Source organism: Epinephelus moara, chromosome 24, assembly GCF_006386435.1.
Source record: "Epinephelus moara isolate mb chromosome 24, YSFRI_EMoa_1.0, whole genome shotgun sequence".
Classification (NCBI taxonomy): domain Eukaryota; kingdom Metazoa; phylum Chordata; class Actinopteri; order Perciformes; family Serranidae; genus Epinephelus; species Epinephelus moara.
Window position 1 is genome coordinate 31,754,529 of NC_065529.1, and position 26,542 is coordinate 31,781,070.

Sequence of the window (26,542 nt, forward strand, 5' to 3'; positions counted from 1 at the left end):
GGCTTTTCCTCTGACATTCATATACTCCCTCCCTCTCAGTCTGGCTCCAGCTGGTTGGGATGAGCACCAAGACAAATAGTGTTTGGCTTGTATAGGCTTGCTTTGGTGCGTTAGCCGCCCACGTCTATGTCCCTATGAGCAGTGTGATGTAGACGTTCCCACAGATCTCTGCTGACTGGTGCTCCCATGGACCAAGAACCGAGAACCAGAGCGTGTTTCCTCTGTCTTTGTTGTACATCGAAAGACTTTGTGCAAGAGTATGTGTCTTCTATTTGCCCGTTATGTTTCACATCTGTTGTACATGGCACAGTTTATGTTACAGATGTAACTCTGTCAGTGGCACATATTGAAAGGTCACTTTTCCCACAGCTTTATGTAATTGAATCAAAGGTAGGACATGAAAGAAATGAATGAGAAAAAAAACGTGAGAAACAAGGTAGGAGAGAAAGAGCATGTAGGCATCAGGAGAAAAGTGCTGTAGGGAACGAGGGCGTTGCTGATTGGATGCCATAGATGTGTTGATTTGTATGAAGTTTTGAGGAAGGCGGCCACGACAATATGAGAGCTGAACAGTGTGATGTAAGCAAAAGAAGTAATAATAGTCATTATTACTATCATTACGTTGCCCCCTTATAACCTTTTCTATCAACACCTCATACTTCTAATGACAATAATACTAATAATAGGGCCCATATTGATACCAGTGACGGTTTTTGACATGTGCAAGGTCATTTAAATAATAATAACAATATAATATGTCCTTATTTGTCAATTAACACAAGGCAGTCTTTTGTAACACAAAGCTGCACGTGTCCCAACACACCATATAAATGCATTTCAGAGGGGTGTCAGTGCAGGTTCAGCCATATTACAGTGCCCCTGGAGCAGTTTTGGTGTTCGGTGCTTTGTTCAAGGGCACCTTGGCAGTGCACAGGAGGAGGATTTGCACCTCTCCTGCTGCCAGTCCACACTCCGTACTTGGGGACTTGAACCAGGTTCCCACCAGACTGAGCTACTGCTGCCAAAGAAAAGAGTATGATAGATCTGTCTTATTATCATGACTGACATGACTTATAAAAAAATATAAATTAAATTGCACAAAGAGATTCGATGTGGATGGCAGTGACGTCACAGACGTGCAGGAAAAATAAAGGATCCAAATAAGGTGAATGGAGAGAGTTTCTCTGAGAGAGGTAGCAGCTTTTATAGTGACTGCATAGGAGCATTGGACCCAGCTGCTGCAAGTCAGCTGAAGTGGATGACCCCACATTATTACATGAATCTGCAACACAAAAGCAAACACCGCACAGCCCAAATATACTGTACATAGGTACTCGTACATGTAATGTTTCCACATGTATATAGTGCCATCTGCTGGCTTAGCACAGGTAGTTCAACCCATCCCTCCATTGAGGAGCACAAGACAGTCTGAGTGTTTGACGCATGTTTGCAACTTTGTGAAAATCACTTGTTGACATGAAAAACACATTTTCAGTATGCTGATTCTGCTCAGATCACGCATTGATTAACTAAGATTCCAGTATGCCACTATATGAAATCAGCTCTGATGTGAATCGGAACAACAGCAACAGATCAGTCGAGCAGTATCTGGAGCAAAGATTTTTTAAGTTGCATGTTTGCATGGTTCTTAGGCTTTCTAAGATATATACTGAAGTGTCCATTTTCCCTACTATAATATAAATGAAATACACTTCTAATATAGTGAGAAAGTTAAAATTGTGACAGTGACGTTGCAGCCAAATAGTGTGACAATCACTACTCTCTTTGAGATTGTACTGTGATTATAAAGTCGTGGATGCCTTTGTAGTTGCACAGACTGTTTTCCAGGTGAAGGAAATGGGTCCAAGGTCTAGTTCAGGCAACATCCACCTGCCCTGCTGATGTGTCCTTAAGACCACAGAACAAACAGAGCTGTCATTGACCTCACACTGTGAACTCTCTCACTAAGAGGTAAGGTAAGGTAAGTGTACCTTTACATCTGCCAAAACAGTGATGTGAACACTGAATTTAATGACTTTACTGCTTATGGGACTACACATGAGCCAGCTAGTGCAGCCTACAGTCCCTCCACCTTACTCTCCACCACTGTTGGAGACGTCTTCACCAGGAAGAGAGTGGACAACAGCTGTGCAGACGGACCTTCACTTTGTGGCTGCAGTAGCTCTAATTCAAATTCAAATTCTAGCTAACCCCAGCACCAGGACTGTGTAACAACAGCAATGGAGTCCAGGACTAGACTCCTGGCGCTGAGTCTTGTGCTGACTGAATTCAAGTCGCTCATTGTCACAGCTGTATGTGTTCTCTGCCTTTATTGTGATACTGGCAATATGGCCAAAGTACTGCAATATCTCTAATGGGGAGACACTGAGACTGATGCATGCTTTTAGCACTAGTGAGCCTTAAACCTTGATAGTTATCATCACTTAACAGCAGGCTACACTTTAATCAAGGCAGTCTGCAGTGGCGTGCACAGACTTTTTGAAGGGCAGGGGCGAAAAGAAAAAAAAAGGGCACATACAGCGCGTTCTCGCCACTGAAGAGGGCACTAAGTTTATCATGTTTTAACCAGCCAAGAGGGCAGTTTAGTGGGTTTTTTTGGCTCCTAAGAGGGCACTTTAGCGTGCGTTTTGGCTCCCAGGAGGGCATTTTGGCTGCCAAGAGGGCACTTTAGCATGCCTTTTGGCTCCCAGGAGGGCACTTTAGCGTGCGTTTTGGCTCCCAGGAGGGCACTTTAGCGCGCCTTTTTCAACAATTGGGCCACGAGGGGGGGTGACCGCTCCTTTGATCCTACATTTCCCATAATGCAAGTCAATAGTATATTTTCTTTGTACACTCACTGCTTGGTAAGCACCCATATCTTTCCATGTCCCCAGTTTGTAACACAGGCTTTCCCCCAGTGACGAATAAAGTGATCTGTATGTGTGAAGACTATGTGGCTCTTAGAAGAAGAAGAGGATATACTTTATTAATCTCTGAGGGGAAATTACATTTTTTTCACTCTGTTGTCATGTACACACAAGCCCAAAATTCACACACGCACAAACGGGACCTATACACGCGTTACATGGAGAGATGCCAGAGTGAGGGGGCTGCCTTGGACAGGCGCCCTGGGCAGTTGGGGGTTCAGTGGGTTGCTCAGGGGCATCTGGGCAGTGCCCAGGAGGAGAACTGGCATCTCTCCAGCTACCAGTCCACGCTCCATATTTGGTCTGGATGGGGACTTGAGCCGGTGACCCTCCGGATCCCAAGCCAAGTCCCTATGGACTGAGCTACTGCCGCTCCCATTTGAAGAAAACAAACAAAAGGCACAGACGTCAGCATGAATCTTACTTAGTGAATCAGTGGAATGATGGAACCACATCTTTATTAACTTTTATCTGTACAGAAAAAAACCCCATCATCAGTCACCAGATCATGCAAAGCAGTATTGCGTTACAGATAAAAACACAATACAAAACAAACAATATATACTGTACCATAAATATGGAGCCTCAAAAAAAAAAAAAAAAAAATCAATCAATATATTACAAAAAATAAACTCCTGAGAGATGACACATACATACATACAAATACAATATGTTATAATTTACTCGCAACATAGTACTGGAAATGGATAAGCAGATAGGTTGATATGCACTTCTTAAATGTTCAGATTTTTTTTCTTTTTTTTTTACACATATGAACTCGAAATTCTACGGAGCCCCCAAAGTCCCGAAAGGTTAATTTTTATTTATCTCAATTATAATCGACTTGTGCGCCCAAGTTCTCTTGTGGGAACAAATTAACTGTCTTGTGTGCACAAGTTACTTATCTCATGGCAACCAATTAATTATCACGCTGGGAGAAGTTAATTATCATGTGGGAACTTATATATCTTGTGTGCACAAATTATTTACCCAGTCGGAATTAGTTAATTATCATGTGAAAACACATTTACCTTGTAGGAACAAGTTAATTATCTTGTGAGGACTTACTTACCTTGCAGGAACATATCATGTGGGAACTTATTTACCTAGTGGGAACGGATTAATTGTCTTGTGGGAACTTATTTACCCTGTGGGAACAAGCTAATTATTTTGTGGGAACTTATTTACCTCATGGGAACAAGTTAATTATCTGTTGGGAACACGTTAATTATTTTGTGGGAACTTATTTACCCTGTGGGAACAAGTAAATTATCTCTTGGGAACAAGTTAATTATTTTGTGGGAACTTATTTATCTTGAAGGAGCAAGTAAATTACCATGTGAGAACTTATTTACCATGTAGGAACAAGTTAATCATCATGTGGGAACTTATTTATCTTGTGTGCATGTGATATTTATATTGTGGGAACAAATTACTCATCATGTGGGAACTTATTTACCTTTTGGGAACAAGTTAATTATCTTATGGGAACTTATTTATCTTGTGGGAACAAGTAATCATCTCTCGTGTGCAAGATAACTTGTTCCCATAACATAACTTGTGCACACAAGATAATTGTTTTGTGGGAACAACTTATATATCTTGTGTAAACAAAATATTTATCTTGTGGGAACAAGTCAGCATCTTGTGCCTGCAAGATAGTAACTTGTTCCCATAAGATAGTAACTTGTCAACACAAGATAATACCTTGTGCGCACAAGATAATTATTATGTGGGAACAACTTATTTATGTTGTGCACACAAATTATTTATCTTTTGGGAACAAGTCAACATCTTGTGAATGCAAGATGATAACTGGTTCTCATAAGATAATAACTTGTTCCCATAATATAGTAACTTGTTCCCATAAGATAATAACTTGTGCACACAAGATAAATAAGTTGTTCCCACAAGGTAATGAACTTGTTCCCACAAGATAAATAACTTGTGTGCACAGGATAAAAAAATTGTTTACCTTCTGGGACTTTAGTGGCTCTGTAAAATGCAGCAAATCAACTGATTAGTTAAGGTACAGGATTAATTCCAGGTTGCTTTACAGTCAGTCCCACAAACAGGATTGATCACAGAAACCAGCAGTTTGATATGGCGTATTAATCTGAAACCCAGCATCTGACTGCAGTGAAAAGCAACCTGGAGAGTCGCGACTGAAAGGAATCTTAAAGGGAATGTAAGAGTAAGGTATTTAACAGATACACAGGTCCTGTATGTATGATCATATTTATATTCATAATGACAGCGCTCAACAGTCATGTCGAGGTGTTATTGCACTACTGTCTCAATGTCTTTTCATGAGAATAATCAACAAATTACAATACTGTTGATAGATCTACACAGAGGTGAAACAAGAAATCACCAGTCACAGCTACAGACATGAGTCTCGTTACTCTTTGAAATGCATTCAGATAGTTTTTAGGATTGATTTATTCGCTCTGGCGCACTGGGCCCAGTCCCAAAGCTCCCAGCAACAGCTGCAATAAATCTCGCCCTCACTTGTTAACTCATTTAAACACTTGAAATAAATGAATGAATTTCGAGTTGTAATCGACCCAGGTCTGCACAGCTAACGAACATAGCTGTGGATTGAAAACATGTTCACAATAAGGCTACAACATCTAGAGAGAGAGATAGAGAGAGAAAGAGAAAGAGAGAGGCAACGGAGGGCAAAACTCAACACTGATAGAGCTCCCTTCTGCTCCAAAAGTCACACCGAGCCACTTGGAGGAGCCATGCATAAGAATTGAACACAGATGAACATACACAGGTTTCCGACTCCCTCACACGACAATGAACTTCAAGGCTTGTAGACAAAAAAGGAGGCCGGCGATGACGAGCCCAGAAGTCCGTAGTCAAGGACCAGAGACACAACAGCTGGATTTACACAAACGCATCCTTTTTTTTTTTTAAAACTTGCATACTTTCACTTACTGACTGACTCACTGTAGGGGACACCATCAAACATCACATATCTGATTTTTTTTTTTCAAACGTGTATGAATCCAGCCTCTGAATGAAAGAGTTATGTCACTGACAACGATTGAAAAATGCTACTGGATTTTTTTAATCATTGGCTTATCTCCCTTTATAGTTATCTGTGTTTATATTTATATACTGTATATATATAAATATATTATATATATATTTGTACATTCTGTAATCTTGAATATACTTTTTTTATATACTTCAGAACGAGTTTCTTAAAGTGTGCTCTGGGAAAAATAAATATTTTGTTATTCTATTCTATTCTCTATCAATGACGTAACTCCTTCAGTCCAATTACTCTGGCACAGCATCACTCACTGAACATCCTACCCAGCAGGCCTCACTGTTACTCACACAGAGAAGCTGAAAGTGGAGGAGAAGAGGGACCGGGGACGGAGGGAATACAGTACAGTTAACACACAAAGTTTAATCTCAGACTGGTTCACATTTAATGTCAATCAAGTCATCACTGGCCAACGGTAAAAGGAAGGGGCCAGAATCAATAAGGGGGCTGACTACGGTTCGGCTGTGGCTAGTCAGAAAAAAGGCTGGCGAAGGACTTTCGGAGGTTGCGAATGGTCTCGGCCTTCGCCTCGTCTTGGCCGTCACCTCCAGAGCTCGAGACCCCGCGGAAGAAAGAGGAGTCGCTGAAGGCGTTGAAGGCATTGGTCAAGGACTGGGACTTACTGGGAAGGGAGGAGGAGGGGAAAAAGAGAGGGAGGAGAGCAAGTGGGCAAGGAGGGAGGGAAGGAAGGATGGGGTTCAGGGAGGAATGAAGGATTATGTGAGTGTTAATGGAGTAAGTTTGAAATGTAAGGATATAAGACAAACAGGGAAATGTGTAAGAGGGCCAAAAAGTCACAAACACAATATTTGTACAAAGATCTTTAGAAAACATTCCACAATATTAGCACTGTGCTTTAAACCCCGCTATTTATCATATATGAGCAGTATATGAACAAGTGCTAGATTAGGTATAACTAGGGTTGGGAACTTTGGAACCGGGTCCAAAGTTCCGGTTCCGGAACCGGTTCCATCACATTTGGCGTAACGGTTCCTGCAAACGGTTCCTAGATTGTAAAAAACCCCAAAAACGTCACGTGCATTTCCATTAGAGTGCGGCATGGGCAGCATATTTCTGTCCGAACCCGACCGAGCCCGACATTATCTAATCACTAAAGAGTTTGTGTCACACAGTTGTCATGGTTACAGGCTATTTAATAGGCCGGGCGTGCCTGCTCAGCGGAGAGAGACCTCCGTGTTTGAGACGGGAGCGGGAGGCGGGAGGTCCGACGCTTCCAGCAAGGGGAGAGGGAAAAATATAACAAAATAAGATAAAATAGGAGACACTTGTCTCCCTCTTTTAATTTTCAGCGTTTAATCAAGGCGGAGGCGGGCGGCGGGAGGTCCGCTTCCAGCGAGGGGAGCGGTAGAAACAAACAGCCAATGTGTGTGTGAGTTCTGTTCAGGTGTTGTCACGTAAATAACAGTGCCCAAGCATGAATGCATATAAGTATTTTTTATTACATTGTTGTGGTTAATTTTAATAGTGTTACTGTAGAAATCAGAGAAATCACTTTTTGTTGTTATATATTCTCAGGGAGATGATACAAGCTCTAAATCTGAAATACACACCACACACAAATGTGTATTTTCATCTAATTGTACTGTGCAACAGTTAGAATAAAGTTTTTGTATTTGTATGATTGCATTTGTGTTTATTATATACTTGTTTAAGTATAGCAAGTATAATGAATATAATGTAGGAATCGGTAAGAGGAATCGGTAAGGAATCGGACCGTTAAGAAGGAATCGGTAAGGAATCAGAATCGTTAAAATCCTAATGAGTCCCAACCCTAGGTATAACACATTATAATGTGGTTATAAGTAGATACGAGGACATTTTAAGTGTTTATTGCAAGCGGCAACCTCCAAGGTTGAAAAATGAAGGTAACGCAAAAGTGCCAAAAAAAACTGCAGTTCCTCCGATGGCCACTAGAGGCTGGCTCCAGAGGTGAGTCAATCCCAGTATGTTAAAATGCTCAACTTTGCAGTCTGGTAAAAAAAAAAAAAAGGTTTTCTCTATAGCCGGATGCCCCTTCATGACAACTGCATGGCAGGTGAATTTTTACACAACTTATCCGTTTACATTTTATTAAGGCAGAAAGTTATGCATAATTAAAGACGGGTCGCTTTGAGTGACAGGCTGTCTGCAAGGCAATACTGCAATCTGTGAGTCGGATCCACCCTTTGCTCCACCACAGCCCCAACCTCTCATCCAAATATGATCACTTCTGGCTCCAAAAAACCAAGATGGCGACGGTCAAAATGGCAAACTTGCAAACAGTATCTTCATTGATCATTACTTCCTATAAGGGCGGCAAGGTGATGCAGTGGTTAGCAATGTCGCTTCACAGCAAGAGGTTCTGGGTTGTACCTGCTGGCTGGCTAGCTGGAGCCCCTCTGTATGGAGTTTGCATGTTCTCCCCGTGTCAGCATGGGTTTTCTCCGGGTTCTCTGGCTTCTTCCCACAGTCCAAAGACATGCAGGTTAACTGGTGACTCTAAATTGTCTGTAGGTGTGAATGTGAGTGTGAATGGTCTCTATATATTACTATGGCGACCTGTCCAGGGTGTACCCCACCTCTCGCCTAATCGCAGCTGGGATAGGCTCCAGCCCGCCCCCATGACCCTCAAGAGTTTAAGTGGTTATGGCGAATGAATGAATGATTGAATAACTTCCTATGAAGACATATTTTATAATTAAAACTGTTTTCTATTATGTTGTCTTTCAATTGTAAACGCTGTATGAGCGCTGTGCAGAGCAGTGGCGATTAGCTAATCAGTGGGACATGAAGGGAGGTACCCACATGTACTAATACACAGGCGCGGTCGGCCCGGCTACCAGAACAAAGAACAGAGAAGTTCGGATCACAACTCAAAGAGAGGGAGTGTGACTTCACTCTGCTCACCATTACTCCACCACATCTTCACATAGCAAATAGTGGTTTGCTGATATATCAATGTTCAAAATCTCGTATATATAACCTTTAAAAAGTCTTTATATCTGCTTACAACACCTTTACAGTAAACATCATATTAAATGTTTATATACTGCTCATAAGTGCTAAAATAGGGACAGTTAAAACTGTCCAAATGGATGATAATCTTCTTTCAACAGGTTACGTCTTGGACTGGCACACTAAGAAACACTTTTAAAACAAAAAAATGTATCGATACTTTAAGTGTTGCATATGACTGTAATTACACATATTATTTTTCTACAGAAGAATGAATATTGATGTTTAATTTTGGATCCTAAACACAAAGTATGGCCCATTGAAATGCATGTCTTTGCATTCTCAACAGTGTGTTGATAATGCTTACTTCAGCAGAGGATGGGTCTTTTGCTGGGTTCCTGGCTGTTCTTCCACAGGGGCCTCTCCCTCAGCGGGGGCCGCAGCTGCTTCATCTGGGACAGGCTCAGGGTTTTGGGAGGGAGAGGGCGGCTTGGCCTGGGGCTGAGCCTTAGCTGGAGACTGGACACTAGGTGGGGACTGGCTGGCTTTGGCTGGGGACTGGACCTGTGCAGGGGCAGGGGCTGAGGCAATATCTGCGGCCTGAGTGGGTGCTGGGGCTTGGGCAGCGGGCTGGGGTTTAGGTGAAGCTTTGGGAGGCGGCGGGGTTTGTGGCTTTGGCTGGAGCTGCGGCTTTGAATTCCTGCGTACAGGAGGGATGGGCTTTGCAGGTGGTGTGGGTTTTGGGGGAAGCTCTTTTGGTTTGCCAGGGGCTGGGGATGGGGAGCCCTGAGGCTGGGGCTTGGGCTGCTCTGTGGTAGGAGCTGTGGCTGCGGGAGAGCCTGGGGCTGGAGCCGAGGCTGGAGCTGAGGCTGGAGCTGTGGCTGCTGCTGCTGCTGCTTTGGTCGGGGGAGAGCCTGGAGCTGCTGCGGCTGCTGCTGCTGCTGCTTTAGCTGGGGATGATGGTGAAGCTTTGGCTGGGGCTGGGGTGGAATCTGGGACTGACTTTGCAATGGATGGGGCTCTCGTCATTGGGGGAGGCCTCGGCACTGGAGGCTTTGTGACTGAGGTGGCCCTCTGGACCGGGCCCTTCTGAGCCTGAGCTGATTTCTGAGCTGGACCAGGACTAGGTTTCTGGGCCTGGCTAGGCTTTGGTACTGGTTCAGATGCCCTCTTAGATGTCTCTGATGATGTATCCACACTCTGTGATTTCACTGGTGCACCTAAAAGATTAGACATAGTTATATTATATGAGTGCTCCATGGCTTTGTAACACATACACCCAAGACAAACAAAAAAAGCAAAGGATAAAGGAAATAAATAAATCAGCCAAGTCACCATAATAAAATCTTGGCATTGTACCTTTTTTGAAAACCATGGGTATGTTACATTTGTACATTTTATACCTATGAGGTAGTTCACATTCTCTTCAAGAGCCGGAGGGCATATTGGATGGGGAAGATGGCTACCAAGCATCAAGCAGCAGCCAACCACTGTTATCAACAAAAGTGAGTATTTTTTAACAGTTTGGGACATGTCCAGAGGTGTTTGTAGCGCTAAAAGCGGGTGTTTTTTTTGCAAGTTTGGGACATGTCCAGTGGTGTTTGTAGCGATAAAAGCGGGTGTTTTTTTTGCAAGTTTGGGACATGCCCAGTGGTGTTTGTAGCGATAAAAGCGGGTGGTTTTTTTTGCAAGTTTGGGACATGCCCAGTGGTGTTTGTAGCGATAAAAGCGGGTGGACATGCCCAGTGGTGTTTGTAGCGATAAAAGCGGGTGTTTTTTTTTTAATGTTTGGGACATGTCCAGAGGTGTTTGTAGCGATAAAAGCGGGTGTTTTTTGAATGTTTGGGACATGTCCAGAGGTGTTTGTAGCGATAAAAGCGGGTGTTTTTTTTTAATGTTTGGGACATGTCCAGAGGTATTTGTAGCGATAAAAGCGGGTGTTTTTTTGAAAGTTTGGGACATGTCCAGAGGTGTTTGTAGCGATAAAAGCAGGTGTTTTTTTGAAAGTTTGGGACATGTCCAGAGGTGTTTATAGCAATAAAAGTGGATATTTTTTTGAAAGTTTGGGACATGTCCAGTGGTGTTTGTAGCGATAAAAGCAGGTGGTTTTTTTTTTAAAGTTTGGGACATGTCCAGAGGTGTTTGTAGCGATAAAAGCAGGTGTTTTTTTGAAAGTTTGGGACATGTCCAGAGGTGTTTATAGCAATAAAAGTGGATATTTTTTTGCAAGTTTGGGACATGCCCAGTGGTGTTTGTAGCGATAAAAGTGGGTGTTTTTTTTTAAAGTTTGGGACATGTCCAGAGGTGTTTGTAGCGCTAAAAGCGTGTTGTTGTTTTTTAAAAGTTTGGGACATGTCCAGAGGTGTTTGTAGCGCTAAAAGCGGGTGTTTTTTTTGCAAGTTTGGGACATATCCAGAGGTGTTTGTAGCAATAAAAGCGGGTGTGTTTTTTGAATGTTTGGGACATGCCCAGTGGTGTTTGTAGCGATAAAAGCGGGTGTTTTTTTGAAAGTTTGGGACATATCCAGAGGTGTTTGTAGCAATAAAAGCGGGTGTTTTTCGAATGTTTGGGACATGTCCAGAGGTGTTTGTAGTGATAAAAGTGGGTGTTTTTTGAATATTTGGGACATGTCCAGAGGTGTTTGTAGTGATAAAAGCAGGTGTTTTTTTTTTTTTTTAAATGTTTGGGACATGTCCAGAGGTGTTTGTAGCGATAAAAGCAGGTGTTTTTTTTTTTTTAAATTTGGGACATGTCCAGTGGTGTTTGTAGCGATAAAAGCAGGTGGTTTTTTGAAAGTTTGGGACATGTCCAGAGGTGTTTGTAGTGATGAAAGTGGGTGTTTATAACAACAGTTTGGGACATGTCGAGTGGTGTTTGTAGCGATAACAGCGGGTATTTTTTAATGACAGTTTGGGACATGTCCAGTGGTGTTTCTAGCAACAAATGCGGTTATTATTTAATGACAGTTTGGGCAGGCCCGGACTGGCCTATGGGAGAACCGGGGAGTTCCCCGGTGGCCTGGGCCGCAAGTGGTCTGCTCTGGCCTGCCTGTCTTTTTTTTTTTTTTTTTTTTTTAAGGCGCGCATTGCAGCGCAGGTAGCCGTGCCGGCTGGCAGAGAGCCCGTCCGCTGTCAGAAATGATAGGTGCTTTCAGCATTTGTCACTTTGGGACATGTCCAGTGGTGTTTCTAGCAATAAATGCAGTTATTTTTTAATGGCAGTTCAGGACATGTCCAGCAGTGTTTGTAGTGATAAAAGCAGGTGTTTTTAACAACAGTTTGGGACATGTCCAGTGGTGTTTGTATCGACAAAAGTGGGTGTTTTTTGAAAGTTTGGGACATGTCCAGTGGCGATTGTAGCGACAAATGCAGTTATTTTCTAATGACAGTTCGGGACATGTCCAGTGGTGTTTCTAAGGACAAATGTGGTTATTTTTTAATGACAGTGTGGGACATGTCCAGTGGTGTTTGTAGTGGTTAAAGAGGGTGTTTTTAACAACAGTTTGGGACATGTCCAGCAGTGCTTGTAGCAACCCAACTGGGTATTTTAAGCCAAAACATGATGTTTTTCTAATTCTAATAAAGTGGTTTTTGTGCCTAAACATTAACCACACATTAATCATATCATTGTTGCAACATAAAATTGAAAATTGAAACATAAAGTCTAACATATCTGCTACACAAAAATGTATAAATGTAACATATCTGTGTTTTGCAAAAACATATAAAGCCAACATTTATACTGGCTATTGGGTTGAATAAATAAGCATCATTATTTCTTAGATGGAGCACCTGTTTTTATAGTGCAGCAGTTAGAAAACCAGTCGCCTGTAACACTCACCAATGACCGAGGCAGAACATGATACAGATAATGATTTTGAGTCTAGACATGCCCATTCACATAAGGACCTCTCACATTCATAAAAATCCTAACCAACTCATCTGTCAAGAACAGGGCAAAGCAGGCTCTGAATGTTTGGACTGCAATGACCAGCAGGGGGCAGCAGATCAACAGTTAAGAGAAGGTGTGGTAACTAGCCTGACATGCCAAGTGTTGGGTTGCTTTTATGCACAACAACTCGTGACCATTAGGAGGTAGTGTGGTGGAAAAAAAAACAGAGGCAATGAGAGGAAATGAAAGAGTCGAAGATGAGAATGAAATAAATAAATAACAAAAGCAGAGATGTTACAACCAAGAGAGGATCAAACAATTCAGTGACTCAAACACAGGCAGCAAAGCAACCCATCATGCATCTCAAAAGAAACAAATGATTACACATGCTGAGAGGGAGGTGACTGGGCAGGGATGAGTTTCCAACGGCTGATAATTTACTTTCCAGGATGCAGGATTGTAGCTGGGTATGTAAATTATATGCTGAAACCTCTATGAAAGGGTTTATTTGAAGACAACTTCTAAAGTGTGTGTTAATTTGTGTTACTGTATACATTTTATGACACAAGATATAAGATCATACATGATGACATGATATGACCACTGACAAACCTTCATGAAAATTCATCCCAGGCATTCTCAGAGAGTCATTACTGTGAGGCAGCTGCAGTAAATCTTACGTTTTTACGAGTTTGTCATAAAGCATCCCAATGGTTGCTTGGGACTCACGACGCATAAAAACCAAAGAAAATACCATTTGTAGAAACATAATTCATAAAGGGTGACACAATAACAATTTGCTTGGATACAAACATTGAATTACTTTCTTTTATTAGATTTTGTGCTGATCAGATTTAGTACACTTGGGTGACTGCTTTATCTGAAGAGGCAGTTCAGCCATGCAAGTAAACAAACTGGTAAAGCCTTTAATGTGTGTTAAAGCTACAGCTGGTAACTTTCATTAAACCATATCTTCTTTTCATATGATGAAACTGTTATATTCACACAGCACTAAATAAGACAGAAAAAAAATCTCATTCCTCTGTCTTCTCCACTGCTTTGTGGTGCTTCTAATGGCCTTACAGCATGTCAACCGAAACAACCAATCAGAACCGAAGATTCTCAGTGCAGCTGTCAGTCATGTCAATCACGGCTCGTGAACTGCGGTCAAACTAGGCAGCGCTGAACAAATATGAATCAAGATTCTGTTACTGCATTGCCTATTTCTCACCTCAGATGGTTTTGGAAACATATTTTAGTGTACTGTTTAGCTGTTAGATGAGAAAGCTTGTGACCTGGCCGCCATGTTGGATACAGTTGACTGAAGCACCAAAAACTGAAACAAAAACTTTCTCATTAAACAGTACACTAAAATATGTTTCAGTGGCGGTTTTTGGTGCTTCTGTCGACTGTATCCAACATGGCGGCTGGGTCACACACTTTCTCACTTAACAGCTAAACAGTACACTAAAATATGTTTCAGTGGCCTTTTTTGGTGCTTCTGTCGACTGTATCCAACATGGCGGCTGGGCCACACACTTTCTCACTTAACAGCTAAACAGTACACTAAAATATGTTTTTGGAAACATTCTGTGATGAGAAATAGGCAATGCAGTAACAGCATCTTGATTTACATTTGATCAGCGCTGTCGAGCTTTACAGTTTTACTGCAGTTTACAAAGTGTTTGAAATGACTGACAGCTCCCCCTCGGCTCTCTTGTTTTCGGTGCACTGCGGCAGATTCTAGCAAATGCCATTAGAAGCAGTAAGAAGAGGAAGAGGGACAAGATTTTTCACAGACTGTCTCGTGTACTTCTTTTAGAATATAGTGACATTTTCAGCAAATATAACACAAAGTTACCAACTTTAAACTAAATGTCAGACTAACACAGGGAAACTAAATTTCCTCTGCCCAGGGGCCACTTTTGCATAATGGCAGGAGGCCAGGGGCCAGTTAATGAACAAGCATTAATAATTAATATATAAATGATTAGCCCAGACCTCTGTCAGGGGATCACGGGATCCTCCTCTGCCACTTTCTTTTAAATAAACAAGCTCTATTTTGATGCTTTTTTTAATGCACTGCGGCACCTCATTTACATTCAAAGTACAAAAACATCCCAGTGTGAATCAATTTATTTTTATCGTGAATTAGAAGATGGTCAGCGGGCCTCCTGGCACCCTGTCCTGAGCCTGATTTGGCCCACAGGCTGCAAATTAAGTATCACTAAACCAATATTTGTAGCCAGATAGTTTATGAAGATCAAAAATCAATAATTCCGTCATCTGGATCCAAGCAAATTTGGAAATGAACATGCAGAGAAAGAAAAAGATGCTTATTTTCTTTGAAACTTTTCATTGATCACGTAAGCAGGTTTTTTTTTTTTAATTGCCAAGGAAAATATGTATTGTGTACCATATAGAGCCACTTTGTCTTGTCTCAGGTATTATAACACAGAACAATGGGAGTTAATTTACAACCAAAGACAACACTGAGCAGTTATTCACAAAACATTCAGGTCTTGCAGAGGGGGCTTTGTTTCTTCACAAAAGGAAAAATCTATCTGGAGACCACAAACTGATTTGCACCATCACAATGTACAGAGTTTAAAGATAATTACAAAGAATTCAAAAGCCCAGCATTAATCACAAAGATAAGAAACACAACTGAGCTGACCAGAACTAGCACAGTGATCATTCGCAGCACATTAAAGAAGCGATCTTACTCTCCATATAAGAATGCACAGAAAACAAACAGAACATCCATCTATAAATAAGCTCGTCTGCCACTGTGCAATCATGTTTCACGGTGTTAGATTACTGTCTTGGAATGGCATCGTCGTTAATGTGAAATTCAAATAAATTGAGCTGCAATCCGATTTGCACATCTTAACATCTCAACACTGTTGACACATGTTCATCTCTTACAACTCCTGCGAAACATAAAAAGCTGGCATCACTAAAACAACCAGCACACGACATGGAGCACCGGCCACGTCCATGCAAGATGAGAAATAGGAATTTAATATAATAAACAAACATGCACACACACACACACACACACACACACACACACACACACACACGCACATTAACAAAACATATCAAATAATAATGGCTTTGTTAAATTACCACATAATACGCTGTTTTACCGCTGCTTTTAGTAGGCACATTTAGTTGTAACACATCAGCCCTGAGCACAAACATCACACCACTAACACACACAATATGGCTGCAATTAAACTCACAGGCGGCGAAATGCACTGGATATTTGCTTCGTAATTCAAGTCACAAGTTAAACAGAGACAAGGCCGTAGATCAAACAGACAGCAGAGGTTTCCATTCTTGAACGATGTTACGTTCAAGGAACAGAGATATAGATGCAGACAAAATATAAACTTCTCTGTCTCTTTAAGAAACAGTCAGACATTTTGGGAAATACAAATTAATTTTCTTGCTTAGAATTAGATGAGGAGATTGATACCACTCTCATGTCTGAAACCACAGCACAGCAGCTGGTTAGCTTAGCTTAGCACAATAGAGGGGGAAACTGCTAGCCTGGCTCTGTCCAAGGTAGCAAAGTACGTCCACCAGCACCTCTAATTAAAAGGTGATATATTGGTTTCACTCTCTTTTTTAATTTAAATAAATTCTACGAGTTAACCAACATTAGAGAGCTTTCTCAGTGACTTTTGTTTCACTGGTGGCAGTGCTTATTTTGACAGGGAAACTTTCACTGGATAGTTTATCTCAGAAAAATCTTTAAGAGCAAACTGTCCCACGACTGTTTCCTAGACATGCTTTGGCCCTACAGTGGCAGCACTTGTATTACAATGGAGAGCAGTGTTCAGACAACCTTGAGGCTGAGGGCGCTGGCCCGAGGTCCTGTTTGGATCTGCCAGTCCTTCCTTAAGAGCAGCACTCTGGGAGAGAGTGAGGGGGCGGGAGACAGACAGAAAGAAAGAAAAACAAAGTGGGAGAGAGTGGGAAAGAAAGGCAAACATGGTTAAGCGGGTTTTGGTAAAGAATGTGCAGTGAACTCTAAAGGGCTACAACAAAGTGATTTTCCTGCAGACATTAATCTCTTGGATTTCTGTCCTTACACTCAAGAGGAGAACAGAGATAAATGTTGTATGAGCATGTGTCACTGTAGTTGTGTATTCTGGGTCATACATTACAAATACATGGGTTTAGTTGGCATTGTCTTCACTGGTCCATAGCACAGTTGATGTCTAGTGTCGAGGCTGGCACCAGCCACCCTTTCACATATGTTTTGACTTTGTCCAAAACTAAATAGCTTCTGGCAAACATTTTTTAAAACCTTTTTCGATGCTTTGGAAGTACCCAGAGAACCCTCTGCTACAACTGCAGTATTTGGAGCTCCACAAGATGTAGAGCTTAGTCGTCAGGTAAAAAATGTGATCGCTTTTGCAACTCTTGTAGCAAAATGACTTATACTGCTTAAGTGGAAGGAGACATTACCTCCGGAGTTTAAGACATGAATTAAAGACCTTATGCACCATTTGCCATTCTACAACAGGTTGTGCTCAGAAAATTTATGCTATTAAGCAACCTTTTTAACCTATAAAGAAAAAATGGACACCACTGATATTGTCTTGTAATACTGACCCCATGTTATATATAGTTTACTCATTTATTATTATTTATTTTGGTAAGTTTTCCTTACTACTCATTTTTAATTAATTTATTTTTTATTTTCTTATTTTTATTTCTTATTTATTTTTTCTTCTTTTCTATTCATTATTTTTTATCTATTGCAGTCTATTGCACTTTTTAAATTTAATTTATTTTGTCTCACCTACCATTTTTGTCTCTTTTTTATGTAAATTATTTTTTATTAATTTTCTTTTTTTTGTCCCTTTGAATTTGTTTATACGTAGTTGTAATTGTTTGTGCAATTGATTCTGTTTGATTGCTCAATAGTAAAGTGGGGATGGGGCTCTGTTGGAACAGAAACATGCGTATGTGTGTGTGTGTGTGTGGGGGGGGTATTATTGTATCTTCCAGCATTTTGTATGACCTTAAATACCAAAAAAAAGACCTTAATCTTATACTTAATCTAATAATTAAAAAACTAATTCACAGGTTTCATATGAGACTCTACCTGTTGGGGCTGCACAGTAGTTGGCTTCTGTCCTTGAGGGGAGCGAGCAGGTGAACGTGAAGCACTGGATGACCTGGTAGCCAGCGCTTGATTCATCTTAGCCAACACCACCTCAGAGATGAGCTGGCGGTCCTCGGCCTGGTGATCACCAATCAGCTGCATAGATGAACCCACAACCTGGACAAAGAGGGCACAGACAGCATCTCAGAAAAATGTGGGCCTTTTTTATTGAAAAGGTTACATGACTGAAATGTTTCTGACCCAGACGGGATAATAAAGTCAGGACAGACAAACAAAGGAGGTCGACACAGTGGTCAACATTTTATGTGTGGTAATAGCTCCCGGCGTCTTTATAAGACTGTTATGTCTTCTCCCAGATAGAAAATTTGTGTCAAATTTGATTAGAGTTTATGTTTTTATGGTCAGTGTGGTTTTAGTTTATATTGTAGGCTTTTTATGAATACTGTCATAAAGGTTTTGTTCTTATATATATACATATGTTAAAAGGATAAATTGGATTTTTTTTAAGTGGGGCTGTATAAGGTACGTATTCATAGTCAGTGTACTACCTACAGAGGACGGACAGGCAAGAGTACAGCCACCGAGTCACAGTGATATACTGCTGTGGATGAGGCAACAGCAAAACGTATTTTAGCCACTTAAAAAAATCAATATCATTTTAATTGTACACTTTCCTGATATCAGACAAATTCCCAACTTATTATACTTCATTTTTTATCCTCAGTCTGTCATTGCATCCGCTCTAACTGATTTCTGTTGGGGAGGGGGATTTGATTTTGCCTAACCAACCAATAGAGACCAACGCATCCACCTGAATCTAATGTCAAGTCTACACTGATGTGTAGCCGTGCCAATGCACCTGTTTTGCCAGGGTTTTTGGTGCAGAGCGGAGCAGAGTCAAAACAAACTACGACTTTGGGCGATATTGCGAAGACATGTCAATTCAGAACATCCTCGACAGCAGCCTCTATCTTGTCTACAGTGCTCACCATTGTCATTACTTCTCACTGGTTCTGGTGCCCCGCTTGACAACAGTATTAGTTCTGCCTGTGGCATCGATTGGCTAATCGTTAATCCCCCTGCAGTGCTGATTGGTTGGTTTCTATTCAAACTGAGAAACCGCTTTTTCAAGTCACAATGCCAGTCACTATATTAAATGTATTCAGGCAGCAGTTTCTGATGGGGAAATGACACCATTTTATCCATCTATGCTCTCATCGAAGTCACCAGACTCCATTGACAGAAAACAACAATTTTACCTCACAGAACATGAGAGCTGCTGATCTACCGCTGTCTCAAGATAGTTAGTTTGTGTTACTGTCTGACTGTCACAGCTCAAGCTTCTTAGGTTATGTTTTTTTTTATGTTTCCTGATTTACTTTGAAACACATCTCCTCTCGTTTCAGATCACTTCACTTTCTGTCCCTGTGTGTTTTCCCTCCATTTTCATGACTTCACCTGTGTCTGATTGTCTGTCCTGCCTTGATTAGCCTCACTTGTGTCTCGTTATCCTTCCCCTCACCAGAGTATTTAGTGTATGTCTTGTTTTCTCTCAGTGCCAATTTGTCTCAGTGTTCCAGCCTTTTGTTTCCCAGTGTCCTTTTCTTGTTGTTTTGCATTTAGCTTGTTTATTGACTCTGCTTCTGCCCCACTCCTATTGGATGTGTTTTGCCCCACTGATAGACCTCCTGTGCACTGAATCTACCTTTTGACCAGTAAAGACAGAGTTATTTTACCCAAACTGTCTCCAGAGTCATGTAAGTCAACTCTCACCTGGTACACCTTTTGGTCAATCTAAACCAACCCTTTAAAACACCAAAGTCACACAATAACACAAACAAACTCATCGATCAAGGCGGCCGTAGACAAACAACTCTTGTGTTCTGCAAGGTTAAATTACGGTTTTGTCAAAGGAGTCTGGTGGCTTTGGAAAGAGCATAGATAATGTCTTCAGTTCACCATTGGAAGGGCTTTCTGATGGTAAGGTAAAGCAGTGGAAATATTCTTAATATAGCGTACACTTAAGATAATAGATTTGTTGAGGTGGCTAAAATATGTTTTGCTGCTTCCCCCATCCACAGCAGTACATTGCTTTGCTTCCATGGTGGTACTCCTGCTTGCTTCTCCAAGCCAACCACCATCTGCTGTAGATAATACACTGGCAATGCACAAGTACCTAAAAAGAATTTAAAAAATCAGAACTATCCCTTTAATATGTGAAACACATGGTAATTTATTATGGCATATGATATAGTCATCATCATTATTTTCAGTAACCCAGATGTTTTATCATTGTGGCGGTCAGTCTGCTGCTAAATAAAACTGCAGATACTATGTCAACATCCATGTAAACGGATCTCCACTCAGCAATTTCACTGCATCATTATAAAAACCAAAGCACTTTTCCAGCTGAGATGACTCACGGGGAGACATGTTTTTCACATCTTTCCCACTTTAGTATCTAATCTACCTTCCACTTAACTACTGAATATTTCATTCTGACAGTCTGCCTACTTCAAAGTGTAAGTGGGATGTTTAGAAACATTACTTGGATACCGCAGTGACCGGGTGTGGGTGTCATTGTGGCTCCTGTATCATCTCCCTCCTCAGCGTCAGACTGTCTCACTGGGATTTGTAATCATAACTGCCCAAACTTTGTCATGCCTCACTTCTCCGCTCAGTATCTTCATAGAGTTTCCTGCTCCTGACAGTTGTCTGTTCTCCTCCGCCACCTGTCTCACCTGTTTACTCTATATAAACATGCCTCCAGCACAATTGGATTTGTTTGTTTTGAATGTAAGGCAAAGACCAACTGTAATCTTGTTTATTGACTTTCAGACATAGAAACTGTCTTTAACAATATGTGCAGCATCACTGTCTATATTGTGGTCCAGTCAGTCATCGCCAGCTGCCAGAATTTTGGCAAAAATTGACGCTGCTTCTTCCACTGAGGGGGCTGCGTTGACCCGCACCATTGAGCGGCTCTGTACTTACTGCCAAAATGCATCCAGATAGAAGCAGCTCTCTCTATAGCACTCCATCTTGTGTCCTACAAACCCTGGCTTGTAAAGTTGCTCCCTGAGCTGGCAGAAATCTTGGACACTTAACAGCCCAATCCTGTGGCCAAATTAGTCCCTGCTGCAGATCCTGAGTCTCCAAATTCTTCTCAAGTGTCTTTCTGTTCCTGCTCGGTTACTTCCAGAGCTTCCCTTTTGACAAGCTCGCTGCTAACCTTCTACCTGCTTCGCTGCCTTCTTTGGATAGCGGCTGCTCTCTCAGCCTCTGCAGTCTTGTTCCCTGCTGCCTCTGTGAAGAACCACCCTGAGTCCAAGCAAGCATCATTTGCAGGCTTTTCACATTTTGGGATTGAAATCAACTCCAGCCTCCTGAGTGCAAGTGTATTTCCACTGGCTCCCAGGGGTCATTCTCCGGTCACTCCACTGCCCATCGCTTTAATGCCTTGATGGCCCAGCACTCCAGAGACTCCACTGTCATCCACCCCAGCAGTCATCCAGTCGACCAGGAATCATCTTTCCTTTAAGTTCAGAGACTCTGCTCCTCTGTCATTCTCTGTTTTTTCTTTTTTCTTCTTCTAAGCCTGATCCTATCTCTCTATCTCAGCTTTAACTTGAACCTATCTCTCTGTCTGAACCTGAGCCTGTTTCAATCCAATCCTGAGCCTGTCTTTCTGTAACCCTTTTACCACTAAATTAGCACTGGTTCTTGAACTGGTTTCGTAAAGGATTATTGGAACCTTGGTGCTATCTAACAAACCAGCCTATGTTTCCACATCTATGAGCGAAACCACTGTAATCGAGGATGTATCATCAAGGGAGATGTTGCAGAATGCACAGTGGAAGTAAACAGCAGTAAACTGCTGCTCTCCCTGCCTTAGGCTGTCCATGTAGGCGCATGGAAGGGCAGGGAGGTTTGTTCTCTCTGCCTCAGACTTTCCTCATTTTTGCACGTGGAAGGGCAGACAGGCGTGCTCTCTCTGCCTTAAGGCTTTCTACGTAGGCACGTGGAAAAGGCTTTCTGCGTAGGCACGTGGAAAGGCAGAGAGGCCCAAGAACAGAGCCATACTGCCAAATATAATACTGCAAATGGAAATAAAGTTTTCTTTGACTTGAGTGTTCCTGACTGAACTGTCTTTCTGAGCCTGAGTCTGAACCTGTCTCTCTGTCAGAGAATGAGCCTCTCTCTGCAAGTACTTGTCTTTTGGTCTGAAGTTGTACCTGTCTCTCTGTCTCCGTTCTTCCACAGTCCTACCCACCTGACCATTCCTGCTTGTTTATTTGTCTCGTTGGATCTCCTCCTCGCTACCGTCACTGCACACCAGCTCCATGTTATGAGCCTCGTTGTCCATCGCATGACCTGTCTCTTCAGATTTAACTCTACCAGCTGTGTCACAGTGCATTTGGGTGCTGCTTTTAAGCCAGACCCATAATAGGTGGGTAGAGGCGACCCCATTTAGCAGTGACATATCCTTAATCAACATCATCATATGCTGGACGGATGAGACGCCTGCTGATTTCACGATAAACCACAATAAAATTCCAGACGGTTAGTGTTACTGTTCTAAATTTAAACTATCATTAAAGCCATGTTTGATTACTATGCTTTGAAAAACTCACAGTAAAAACTGTCCAACATCAACCAAAGTTAGCACTGGTCTTCCAGTCATAGGTGTGTCATGCAATGTGCATTTGTTTTGCCAGTCACTTGTTTACAGAGTGGGCACGCAGTAGGCAAACCCAATGATGAGACACTCAAGCCAACATTTTAATGACAGGCTATCTTTAATGTTACATTTGATATGTTTTCATATGTCCACATAAATTATTGGCTATGCTATAATTCTAAGTTTTTATGCAGTGCTGCTTATTTATTTGTTGTTTTTAATATAAAACTTGGTGAAATTAATTTAGTGTGCCTATCAGTACATTTTTAGCACATTTAAACAATACTGTGATAATACTGATAACTGTGATCATTTTGGTCTTTGTACTCGTTAAGTTGTAAACTATATTTTCAGTGAAGATGATGGGAGCAGAGCATTTAATAATTTTCCACACTGAGACGTAACCACTTGACTTTTAGGAAACGTGTCATTACAGCGAAGCACATTCCTGCATTAATGTGTTATTCTCCACTATTATGGCCATGACTGCAAGATTAAAGACTGTGATGCATGAAACCAGTACGCTAAGAAACAGAGTGAAAGACAAGAGGAGGGAATTGTAGCTGAATAGAACAAATTCTGCGACAGGTGGGCTACAGAGAATAGCCATACTTACCCATGAAATATCACCAGATGTTAGTTATCAAACTCATAATGTGTATTCAGGTTAGGTTCAATCAGTTTATTCCCAGCCAGACAATCTGAGGCCCCAACAGTGTGAATTAGGCCAGACATGCTAAATTTAAGACTCAAAGACCTTATTATTTTCTTATGAAACACAACTCCCACAGGCTGATGTCAACATGCCGGAAGTTTTCAAACAAAAGGTAGGAGTCAGTAAATATGTAAAGCAGTGACAGTACAGCAGCTGTAAAATAAGAGTTTGAGTGTGTGACTTATTTGCTTTAGTGTAGGGTTTGGCGGGCCAGAACCGGTCCGCCAAAGGGTCCAATCCGGCCCACTAGATGATTTTTTTTCACTGCACTGTGTTCTATATATTTCTTGGTTTTTATTTTTCACTGACTGCTCAATGTGTTTCCTGTTGTTATTTATCTTTGGTTGTATTTTTCTGTATAATGCTATTTTAGCTCTTTTGTCTACTTTTCTTTCTACTTTTGTAATTGTCTGTTTTCATCCTTAAAGTTGAGGGGAGGTCCGTTTGTATAAACCTTGACCTCCCCTGACACATTTCTTTTTGTCTTTTTTACTATTTGGATTTTGTGCAGTTTTATATGCGTGCAAATAAAATGAAATAAATAAACCAGGGGCGGAACCAGATTTTGTAAAAACACTCAGGGCTTGGAGGGTCAGGGGGCCTGTTTCCCTGGGAGGGGATTGTTTCCTCGTTAACTGCAGTTATATGCACTATTTTTCAAGACATTTAAGATAATAGCATGAACATCATTTTGGAAAAACATGATAGTCGCAAAGGAAAAAAAATTATCTAGTACAACCCATCATTGTGAAACCGTAACACAACAAATGTTGAGGATGACTCATTTTCACATCTGCCACATAAAGAGAGGCAAAAATTGTCTGATGTTCCGATTTAAGTTACATAAGTTGGAATCTGTTGTAAACAGCATTACTAATCCTGAAACCTTTCTTTGTTATACTATGTTGGAGCAGAGTTCACAGAATTAATGTTCAGCTGACAAATCTGCTGCATTTAAATCATGATCTGGGCTGCTCTAAGTGTACATGTACATGTGGTCTTCAATACTCTGAAGTGAACATTAGGCCAACAAGAGAACGTAGAATAATCACAAACAGCATATATTCAGGGCTTTTGAGAGAAAACTGGGGCTGGAGCCTCAGAAGCCACACATCCCCACTCTGCCCCTGTTGTTGTATATGTGTTTTTTCTCACCTCAGTAATGTAGTCATTACCATCCTTGCCACAGATGGCTTTGACGGCACAGATATCCAAACCTCCGAAGATCTCTGAGCAGGTATCAACCCACAGCTTAAACCTGTCACAAAGAGAAGCTGGATTAGGTCCAAAAAGAGTCATGATCTGTTTACAGAACAATAAAAATTCTCACAGGGTTCCACTCCTGTATGTACAATAATTATTTTGTGTTGTTGCAAAGTTGGCAGTTGAGGTGGTTCATAAAATGTTGCAGGAATCTGACTGTTTTCTACAGAGCAGAGCTGAGGATGAAAACAGAACTTGTCCTGCCTTGCTGCATCTTACTTATCATAGTAAAAAAAAAGGTTTTACTCTTCTACACAACTTTATCAATAAAACTGAATAATATATCACTTCAGCACAGTAAGTCAGTGCAAATATTGCTCTTCAGGGCATTTATCCCAGCAGTAAACCTGTTACAGAGCGTCTCTAGCTCGGGGCCATGTTGGCTGCAGCCCACAAAGGTGCTGTTGGCTGTGAAGAGCTCCACTGACTCGCTGTCTGGAAAACTGAACAAAATCAAACTACAAACACAGACACATCAATACTGTTGAAAAGGACAATATAACTGAAGCAGGACAGGTACTTTTTCTGCAGCGTCATATTCACATAATAATTCTTAGCTCACATTTGTAAAGTTTAAAATCTCTGCACTGAACTCTGTTACTGTCACAGCTGTAGAGAAGATTTAACTGATTTAAAAGTTTTTTGGTGTCACATTATTTAATTTAAAACATTTAATTTGTCTCCTGGGGTCAATTTGCAGAGGCATGTAGAGAAAGTAACACAATATCAGAAATTTAAAAAATACGTATAATAAAAGGAGCTGCCAAGTAAGTGGTACACATTATTGTAATGATGGTATGAGAATGAAGATAATATTAATGCAAACATGAGCAGCACACATTGATAATAATGATAATGATATGAGAATAGCAGTGTAATAAATATGCCTGACACAATGATAAATGATAATAATATGAGAATGTAGAGCAGAGAATAAGCTGTACACAGTGGGCTTGGGCGGTATCTACTGTATTATTTATACCTTCACACCTTCCTGGCATTGCACTGGAGTATAATGTATATGATATATGGTATATATGATGGTACATAAGCTCTCTAAGCTTTATTGGTCTCATAAATAAACAATATAAACTCACAAACTGTCATGAAAACAAATATACTCTTATAACTGTTTCCTTGTCAAACAGAGAAGTACAACCACACACCTTCTGAATTCAAGTTTCTCTTTGCCATTGAACTAAGACTAACGCCTTGTTTCCACTTACATATGTGACTCTGTAGATTCGTAAACATACAGATGATGCCTCTAGTGTCCAACTCAAGGAAGTGCATTTCTTTACAGATAGATAGAAGCCTGATAAAAACTACCTGTAGCTGTGGATGAGAAGCTAATTTTGTCGTTTTTTTGCTTTCCAGCAGTTTGGAATATGTGCTTGGAACATTATCTACAAAAACAGGACCTGCCAGGTACGTGGCATGCGTTGTGAAATATTTAATTAAAAAGACGTATGAACAGCTGAATGAGTGATAATGACAATCCGATTGTATATCTTACTATATAATGACGAAAACTCTGTCTGTCTGTGGGTGTGTCTATGTGTCTGTTCCACGTTTTTCTCCTCACTGACTTGGTCAATCCATGTGAAATTTGGCACAGTGGTAGAGGGTCATGGGAGGATGCGAATGAAGCAATATTACATCAATTGGCCAAAGGGGGGCGCTATAGCAACTGATTGAAATTGCAAACTTTAAATGGGCATATCTCATGCCCCGTATGTCGTAGAGACATGAAACTTTGCACAGAGATGCCTCTCCTCATACAAATTTGCCCCAAGAACCCATAACTTCCAATTATATAGATTTTTCGCTATTTTGAATTTTTTGAAAAACACTTAAAATGGATCTCTTCCTAGGAAGTTTGACCGATCTGCATGAAACT

At 41.1% G+C, this 26,542-nt stretch overlaps 1 protein-coding gene across 1 annotated transcript in view; it reads right to left on the reverse strand.

The window, feature by feature from the left end:
• Nucleotides 1-3,358: 3,358 nt before the first annotated feature.
• The window catches only part of syn2b (synapsin IIb), a 147,067-nt gene continuing 123,883 nt past the window's right edge, over nt 3,359-26,542 (reverse strand). The window contains exons 9-13 of the mRNA XM_050037489.1: nt 24,535-24,637; nt 17,963-18,139; nt 16,694-16,760; nt 9,314-10,166; nt 3,359-6,613 (exon numbers count right to left, since the gene is read on the reverse strand). Coding sequence (XP_049893446.1) covers nt 6,460-6,613; nt 9,314-10,166; nt 16,694-16,760; nt 17,963-18,139; nt 24,535-24,637 — 1,354 coding nt within the window. The 3' untranslated portion in view covers nt 3,359-6,459. The remainder of the gene's footprint in view (nt 6,614-9,313; nt 10,167-16,693; nt 16,761-17,962; nt 18,140-24,534; nt 24,638-26,542) is intronic.